This window comes from Dipteris shenzhenensis, chromosome 20, assembly GCF_047967505.1.
Source record: "Dipteris shenzhenensis isolate YYH24624 ecotype China chromosome 20, Dip_SZ_1.0, whole genome shotgun sequence".
Classification (NCBI taxonomy): domain Eukaryota; kingdom Viridiplantae; phylum Streptophyta; class Polypodiopsida; order Gleicheniales; family Dipteridaceae; genus Dipteris; species Dipteris shenzhenensis.
In genome coordinates this window covers 46517634-46527265 of record NC_141615.1, presented here as the reverse complement: position 1 = coordinate 46527265, position 9632 = coordinate 46517634, and the positions used below count along the sequence as shown (strand labels likewise).

The following is a 9632-nucleotide window of genomic DNA, read 5'->3' as shown; positions in this document are numbered from 1 at the left end:
CCTAAATGGTTTTATCCTTAGGCAGATTGAGATGTTGATTGCCTTAACAGCTTGTCATTGACATGGAAGGCAATTGATGCCTTATGTGTAGCTTCTTGCTGAAAATTACTTGCCTAATTAGATAGGTCCATACCAAAATAGGCTGTGCTTTGGGTAGAAGGGTCTAGCTAAAAACCCTTTCCTCATTGGAAGAAAGCTCTAGGTGAAAATTCTTCTCCTAATTAGATCCGTCCTAAATGGATTTATCCTGATGCAGATTAAGATGTTAATTGCCATTCCAGCTTGTCATTGACATGGAAGGCAATTGATGCCTTGTGTAGCATGACTAGTCAATTGTGTCTGTAGACACTACATGAGCAACATCAACATGCCATAGATGTAATTCTTGTTGGCGTTCCTCCCTTCCTCTCTCTCTCTCTCTCTTCTCTCTCTCTACAGCCATTGCTACACTGTAGTTCAACAGATGCCATCTGTATAACACTTGAATTTCGAAGATTATTCACAAAAATGAGTATACTATCATAACTGTGCACTACTCCTACAACAGGAGTAGAGTATACACTTGCCAAAGCATACAAAGTTTCATCCGCAGATGACACATGTTGACGTACAGTATTTCTATTGACATACAATATTTCTATATTTAAACAAATGTCCAATGTAGTGTTGCAAACACTACCCCAAAATTGATCATCAAGTCCCCATACTTGAAAATTGACTTGGCTGCTCATCATCTAAGAGTTCCCATAGTTAAAAGCATGACTGGGCATCTATCAAAACCGACATCAACTTAAGAGGGGGGTTAAGAGATAACTTCCTGCAAATATTACGCTCCAGCTTTCAATTTTTAAATTTCGAAACTAAATGCAGCTTAAGAACATACATTGTACATATGTATGCATACCGACGACTATGGTCTGACTATTGTCTGAAGGGGACCAAATGGAACTCCAAGCATAGGAATCCTCATAACCAGATCTCGATTTAACAGAACCATGCAATCAAGCAATATTGAAAACCTTGCCTTTGGAGTTTAAACCCTGTGAGCCAAAACTTGCTCATTTCGCGTCACAAAATCTCACTCATGTCCATGAGCTCAAATATACAGAAGACGAGCAGATCTGCTCTCAAACCAATCTTCACAATGTTATATGGATGTAGCTTTGCAAAGCCTCAATGAACGTGCAGATTTTTCTTTTTGTATCGTACCATCACCTTCCCCTTAACCCCTACAACCATAGCGTCCCAATCAATTTCTGGAAAGGGTGATATCAACTCCATCTCATAATTGCGAAACAAAATGCTCCAGATAGTTTTGATTTGCAAGTAAGCAAACGGTTCTCCGAGGCAACCATGTCTCCCACCACCAAAGGAGATGTATGAAAAAGGTCCCGCTGCCTTGTCTTCCTCTCTACCGGGAGCAAATCTTTCTGGGTCATAGGTATCTGCATCTTTGTAAAGGTATGGCAAACGATTAGCAAATGCAGGAGAAGTCGCCACAACATGTCCCTTCGGTACCACATACTCATTGCCCTCCCTAGTCTTCACAGAAAAATCTTTGTGATTATAGCGGAGTAAGAGAATAAGAGGGGGATGCAAACGAAGAGCCTCCTTGATGGCTCGATACAAGAAATCCATCTCACTCAGGACTTCATAGTCCAGTTTGTTCCCATGCCGCTTCATAATCTCTTCCTGCTCTTCCAAAACTGGCTGGAGGAATTGTTTATTTCTAAGATCATTAAAAAAATGACAAAAAGTTAGTCGATGACAAGCAGCAGCTCATTAATGTTCACGTCATGCTCAGACGCATCGACAATTTGCAAAAGCAAATACTCACTTCAGTAAGTAAGCTCCTGTCCATGTAGACGTAATAGAGCTGGTGTGTTGTCCAGCGAAAAGTGCAGCAATCAATAGACCAGTAATTTCTACATCCGTCAAGGAACGCCCTGTCGACCTATACTTGGACTCAATGAATGCTTGGAGCATGTCAGGCTCGACCTTCCCAGAGGCCTTCCGATTTTGGATGATTTTAGAAAAGATCTCTGCTAACTTCTTTCGAGCTTGATCCCTCCGTCGATGTGCAGGGATTGGAAGATAAGGAAACAACACGCTGATAGGAAGCATACCGCTGTCAAGGTCATGAAAAAGATCGCTTACATTCTGAAATAATTGATCCCTCACCTCCCTGCCTAAGAGACATCGGCTTGCAGTGAGAATGATCAAGTGTTCAAGTTCTTCCTTCAAATCTACCTCACCCTCATCACCCCATTTAGAAAAAAAGGCCTGCAGATCACAGCACAACATGCAAAAAAGTAGTAAGCAAAGAAATCTCATTGGACTGCCATTTCATTCCCCTTACCTAAGGTGGATTTGTATAGGAAAAAAAACATCTTATATGTTCCAGAATGTTTTAGGAACTGCAAAACAGAAAAATTAACACCAACTCAAGCACACATAACTCAAGCTGTATTGAACAGTCCTTAGATGGGTAGCAGTTTGACAACAGACATCCATAAGGACCTCCAACAGGAAAACAAAGACTGCCCACACCACAAAAAGGTATACAGCGAGAGAGATAAGAAAGCCCTTGTTCATTATCTTTAAGAACATGATGTGTCTGAAAGAAAACTCAAGTAGCTATGACAAGAAGGAGGCCACTAATGGAAAATCCATGTCTTACGAAAGATCTTAAAATCCCCCGATGACGGCAATAATACCATAGCGTGGCAGAAGAAAAGCATATTCCACCATGCCAGCATGAGCTCTGTGGCATGTGACCCACCAAGCATCTGTCTAACCACTTCAAATATAGTGTTTGAGCTCATCCAATTCCGTGGGAGAATCTCAAACTTCGTTCTAGACCCTGACTCACTGCAGAGTGTGCATCACATACTCCGAGGGGTGATTTCAGGAGTAATCTCCAAAAATGACCCCCAATGAGATGGAAGTAACAGAGATGATAGGGCAGTATACACGTCACCCCCCCCTCTGCGGAGTAGGGTTCCCATGGACCACAATAGCTCTCGGATCTAACTCCACACAGCAAAGTTATTAAAAAAACACACTCAGAGCTGGAAGATTACACAGCACAATAGGCAGCACGAGAATGTCATTATCATGCTGCACGGAATGTGGACTAATCAAGTACAACCTTGTCCCAATTGTTAGTCCCTGTAGGCAGCTCTACCTTTAGCCCTGTGGCTGGCCAAATCAATGCTGGAACTTTCAGCAGATATACCTGGCATAGAAACTTCTGCCACATGAACTGCTTTATTTTCACCCCGTTCATTATTTTATTGGGGGGCAACGAAGGTACACTCCTTGGCAACCCGTCTTGTGCCACTTGTAGCAGAGGGCTTTGCTTCATGTCATTCACCACGTTTCCTGAATGCTTTCATTGCTGCTTTTGAGGAAAGTTTGCACCAAGAGTGTGAAGGGCTCTTTGCTCACTTTTTCTTCTTTTGGCGACGACCTTTTAAACTATCATCCTACAAACCATCACGTGCACCTTTGTCGCCTCACGATGCAATGGTATTGTCATAGGTCTTGGGAAGTGAGCTATATCCTCCAACGATGTAAGTTGCGGTAGTGAACCTCATTTTGATAGTCTATCTTTACTTTAAACTTGCCCAAAAAAGAGGTGCTTCTGACGTCCTCTTTAAATCTTGAAACCAGATACTTGTAACACGATGAACTTCTGGATAGTTCGCCAGATTGGAGTGTGCATCCCAACAATTAAAAAGGATCATACTTACTCAGGCTTTGTTTCCTACTTTTCCCCAGCAAAGGAAATAGGAGAAAACAGTGGATGCCCTTGCAGTAGAGATGCCGTCGCGGTCTACTGTAGATGATGCTGCTGCTGTTACAGGTAGGCAACCATCTGACTCATGTGGCTGAGCTGAGCCATGCGTTGGGTCTTAGATGGTTCAGGCAAAGGTCGTTGAGGAGGTGACTCATCATGCTGCACACCCTCCATATGCCCTATGGGGGATGGGACGACGAAGTCTAAGCCATGTAGAACTGAGAAAGAGCTGAACAATAGAGCGGCAAGAGAATATTCATGGCCAGGTTTAGAAAAGTTCGATAGAAGAAGCACTCAGATAAGTAGTGCTAGCGGTGAACAAGAGAGGCTGATGATGAAGGAAGAATAAGGTACAGACAAGCAAGAGGCAGAATAAGGTACAGACAAGCAAGACACTCGACCAAATGGATGAGCAAGAGCAAACGTGGGGAAGCTAAATGCGTGGAGCAGCAAAGGACTGATGAATTTCTGCTCTTATTGACCAAAACCTGATTGCTCTTGGTCAAAAAGTAGCATGCAACACTGCTCATGCACTCAGCATAGGCTACTAAAAATACTCGCAGAAGATTGTGGCCTGCATGCATGCCACCAAAACGCTCATGAATTGGTTGTTCTTGCATGCCCACAAAACGAAAGGGCTGCTTTAGCTCATAGGTCTAGATTTAGTTGCGTGCTGGATTAAAGTGGAAATCCCATGCTACTACATGCATTCATGCACACTCAAAATAGGTGGTGTGTGCCTAGAAAATCACTTTCTTGCACTGCTTTCCAGCCCCTGCATGTGCCTATAAACGAGGCATGCACGCGGATTTACTTTAGGCATCATCTCAAACCAGATTTAGTATATGCTTGCAAATCAAGAGAAAGGCTTGCATACACTTGCATCAACGGATCAGCACTGCATGCAAGAATCATCAGCATGCAAAGGTGCATAACATGAGCTTGTGAAACCGGCCTTCTATAAATTAAAGGGCAGTAGAACTAACAAATAACTAGCCAACGCTGTTACATCAACAATTCAGCAAGTATACAACTAGCAGATTGGGAGCTAGAGTGCTCCTGCACCAAGACAACGACATAGATTGGCCCCAAACCTTGGCGTCCCTTTTGGTATTTCTTTACTAATTGGAGAGACCTGCAACTAGATACACAGTGAGTTCAATCTCATTTGCATTTAGTGCATTTCCACTCTTAGTAGATATCAATGTCCCAAGTAAAAACCTTGCTGCTCTCACATCCCAATGACAATAGACATCCATCTCAGTGCAAACACCTGCATAAAACTCGGAGTTGTCACTAGCAGCCCAAACGGGGTCACACAACTACCCAGACTTCCACACCCAAACAATGGGTGAGAGCATAGCTCGTCTGCCTGCAACCTAGGGAACATGAACTTGAACTGCAAGCATTCACTGTGAACCACTCTGCCAACTAAGCTTCCCCAAACACCTCACAACTAGGCACAAACTCTGAGTGAGCAACCAACCACTCTTTGGCATCAAGGGCATTACACAGCCCACTAGACATCCATAACCAATGCATGTTCTCTGTTGAGTGGCTCCCACCAAACATGTCACACAATCCCCTGCAACTGCCCTTTCCACCACCTACTCCCTCTGAGTCAGGAAAGAAGCATAAACTTCCAGCTAGCATCCATGGAATCTTGAACCAAGAGAAGGACTTCACACTGAGAGTTCTGCTGCTCAGCAGATGCATAAAAATGTCTAACCAGCTCTTCAAAATTCAGCCCACAAATTGGCTAAGATACGCTACGTGCCCAGCCTGTTCTCCCTGAAGACTCGCAGCTATTGGAGCAGCTCATCGAAACCAGCCGAGGTCCCAAGGATACTTTGCTATATGCCACTTAAGCCTTGTGACCAGCCAGGGGTCTCTCTTCCAAGACGAGTCATGAAGGCATCAGCTGACGTCTGGCCATCCACGTACAACAGATGATGACAGCCACAGATGAGCAGCCTTGCTCAGCCAGCCTATGATCATGGTGCTGGCCTTCACGCTCAGCCATCCCCTCCTGAAAGCACTTGCAGCCTGTAGGAGCAGCCAAACGGACAGCTAGACCTCCTGTCTTTGGTCATGTACTCCAGCTACGTATGGGTCCCACAGCACCTGCAGTTTCTTCGACTATGGCTTCAAAGGCCAACGCCTGCACCTAGCAAGCTCCCGCGCATCAGCTCGCCATCCCAAGCGTTCACCCACAGCCGAGATCTCTTCAGCTAGCATACAGCTCCCACGATGCCAAACGCCTCTCTGTCCTCAGCCCCGAAGCTAATGCGTGCACCATGCGACGTCCAACCCATGAGCTCTCGCGTGCGCCATATGCCTGTTACTGCTCGTCGACCAGCCAGCTTTTTTTTTGCCTCAACCCATTCAGTTACCTTCTCCCTCCGTCCCCCGTCGGCCAACTGACTTTTTTCCCTTGTATTTCTTTCTGGGAGCTTCCATTGCCAAATTGGTTGCTTGGTATGCTTGAACCCCTAGCAATTAATGCCTTGGGGGTTAAAAATTGTGGTTGGTCCAAAGGCATGACCTCGCTCCTTGCTTTCCCAGGGTCCTGCCCACATGCAGGCCAACATGCATCAGATCACACCCTCGTGACAGCTTGCATGCATTGCATTTTCATTTGCCCCTTGCCCCCTCTATGGGGTCCATTCCAATCCTTAGGGGGTTTTAGCACCCCTTTGGACCCAACCACAATTTTTTACCCCCAAGGCATTAATTGCTAGGGGTTCAAGCATACCAAGCAACCCGTGACCTCACTCCTTGCTTTCCCAGGGTCCTGCCTACATGCAGGCCAACATGCACCAGATCACATCCTCGTGACAGCTTGCATGCATTGCATGCTGTCTCCAGCACATGCAAACTTTGCACATTCAGCTGCTTTCTGCAAGCTGTCTGGTAGCTAATACAGACCAGAATAGTAGCAAGCTGCTCTGCTGAGTTGCCACACCTACCTTGATCTGCAAACACATACCTCGCTGGTCCTAATCTGCAAATTGCACCTTCTTCAATCTGTTCTAACTCATAAATCAGCCTTTCAGCCTAGCCAACGAGTTCTGTTCAGATCAGCACAAACAGAGCGCTCAAGCTCACGAATTGACTGAATCTCAATTCGCACTGCTCGAACCTTCCATGATCATTATGACAGCCTTCAGCTGATACGAACATAGCCAGTTCACAACCTGAAACAATTCATGAACGTCCTTCACCAGTAAGCTCTCTTCAGAAAGCCTGGGTATACTCACTGACCCCTTTTTACGGATAAGCTTGGGCTTATCCCCATCATTAATGCCGCTCATACTAGGACCTTGAGGTCATAACACCCTAAATGAGGAGGACTGAAGGGGGCAGGAAACCTAGAAGATATGGGGATTGAGAAGGCTGCCAGGTGGCATATCTACAGATTCATGGGCTGCAAATGTGGCTGCCATGTGGGCAGTATGGAGGGCTGCACGAAGGGCAGTATGCTTGGCCTGCATGTAGGTAGCAGATCTAGCAAGATCTGGCTGCCACATGAGCAGCACATTCCGCCCAAGCCATGTGAGCTGGCTGCCCTATCAAAGGGGCCAGTTTGGTGGCCTGAGGTGTCTTATACAGGCCCAAGGAAGGGCCTAGTGCAAGGTGCAGGAGATATGGCCTGCTCGACACAGATCTATGGTCGGCCATGAACCAAATTGGGTCAGCAGCATCAAAAGGGGTCAGGCTCCATAGGAGAATCAGCCCGTAACAGCAGATCGGGCAGATAAAGGTGCCAGTCGGCCCTGTGTTGAGGCCTGGTCACTCAGATCAAGGAAGGATGAGGGCAGCCAGCCCTCCTCCTATAGACAGGAACACTGTGGCTTTAGCAGCATTCAGCTACTGAAGCCATTGAGGCCACGTGGCAGTTGGAGGGTGATTACAGCGAGCGTACGAGCAGTTGGGCACATTTTGGGCACCCAATCTTGAGCTGGCCCCTGCTGCGTGGGATATACTCAGAACTGTGGTCACGATGAGCAAAGTCAGGATGAGGACATTCCGTGGAAATGTCTGCGCGGGATACGCCAATGAAAGAACACAGTTGAAGCTTAGGCATTCTAGAAATGCACGCGACGCTCCATATTTTCAGTGGCTCTAGCGTACCCCTCGGTATCAAATGTTGAACGCAGTTAAACTATGCAACCAAAATGGAACCTAATCTGCGACAAGCTTGGACATGCAACCATATCGAGGAAGCAACAAACTTGAAGAGATAACACAGAGAAAAGTTAACATTTAATCCCAACTGCTCCAAGAAGATACATACCTCAGCCTCGAAAACCATCTGCTCGACGTAGCTCTTCAAACTGCTTACTCTCAGGGATTCACTGAAGAACCGAAATTGTTCCATTCTGACAGAGTAGTCGACATCGAAAACAACGCCAGGTCCAAACGTGGGTACATTGTACTGATAGACCTCTTGCTGGCTCATCTCTGATTCTGGTGCCTTGAAGAAATGCGTCGATTCCTCGGGTCCAATGAGTATAGTGATATTTCGATTAAGAACTTTCACGGTGAAGACGCCACCCAGCCGAGAATATTCTTCCCTGATCATATTGACGGGGCCTTTCATAAACTTTCGAATCCCACCGATGAGAGGGATGGTGCGAACCTTGGGAGGTAGTTTCTTGTGCGCCCCCTTGAAGAAGACAGTGGAGAGGATCTTGGTGAGAAGCAGGGTAGAGAAGATGAGGAGGAGAACACGAGGAAGGGGACCGAGGCCATCAAGGAAGGAGGAGGGGGAAATAGCGAGCAGATCCATGGCGGGAGGAGTAGGATGAGTGGTTTCCAGAGGACCTGGCTACAGAAACATCGTCGTCTTCTTCTGCAAGATGCACAGTCGTCGCTGAAGTGCTAGCTGCCCACAAAAGCAAAAGTTTCTCCGCTTCGAGAGAAGGAGGCTTGGTATTCTTTGCTCGTCTGCGTCTGCTCTCTGCTCGCTGTGCTATTCACGAGCAAAGGACGGATCTTTCTCCAAGCTTGGGTCTGTCGAAAGCTCTGAGATCGTCACGCAGAAACAGCAAGAAATGTGCGTTTCCCGATGCGATGCAGCACACAGCAATCTGGAAACTGCTCCTGTGGGCTGCGAGGAGGAGCTAAGAGGGGCTGATGAGGTGGGAGAAAGTGCATGTACAAGAGAGTGATTCCACCATAGCCATCTCCATCTCCATCTCCATCTCCATCGCCATAGCCATCGCTTCAGAGCTTTGCATGAGAAGGAGTGTTTTGTTTGTTTGTCTGTGTGTGCGTTGTCAGTTACTAAAACATTTATTTTTTATCTTTTTCCCCTTCCCCTTTATAATAATAAAAGAAAAAGTGTCTTCATTTCCCTGTCATCTTATTCCCCCCCTCACTCTACTCGCCCTGGTTACCTTACCCCCCACCCGAGCTGTGCCTAGTTTACCGTGTCGGAAGATACATGAGTGAGTGAGAAACATAAATGAGTGAGGGTGTCCATCGTTGTTAGCACTGCCTCAATGTCCATCGCTCTTCGCGCTTCCTAGCAAGGCAGCCACTCTACTAACACTTCCTTGCAAGGCACCCGCGAGCTATGCATAAGGCAAAATAGAGAAGACACATAAAGGCGTGCCACCTAAGAGATCAAGAGGCAATTTATATATGAGGGGTCTCATCAAAATGTAGCAAAATACAAAATTTGAACCCATTGCCTCATGCTTACAAGTTCCTAGATACATTTTTTAACCACTCTCCCAAACCATTATAAGCTACTTGCACTCATTTCATCTAGTTATCCTCTTGTGAGCTTCAAGTAAAAACAAGGTGGTGGTATTTGCTAGGC

General features: G+C 46.2%; 1 protein-coding gene across 1 annotated transcript; it reads right to left on the bottom strand.

Annotated features, from left to right (window-relative positions):
- Positions 1-826: 826 nt before the first annotated feature.
- On the bottom strand, positions 827-9073 carry CYP51G1 (CYTOCHROME P450 51G1). Its single transcript, XM_087391456.1, has 3 exons — positions 8100-9073; positions 1838-2283; positions 827-1729 (listed from the first exon to the last, which is right to left on the bottom strand). Exons 1-3 carry the CDS (start codon positions 8592-8594, stop codon positions 1174-1176), a joined length of 1497 nt encoding a protein of 498 aa, XP_087247582.1. The 5' UTR covers positions 8595-9073; the 3' UTR covers positions 827-1173.
- Between the last annotated feature and the right edge of the window lie 559 nt (positions 9074-9632).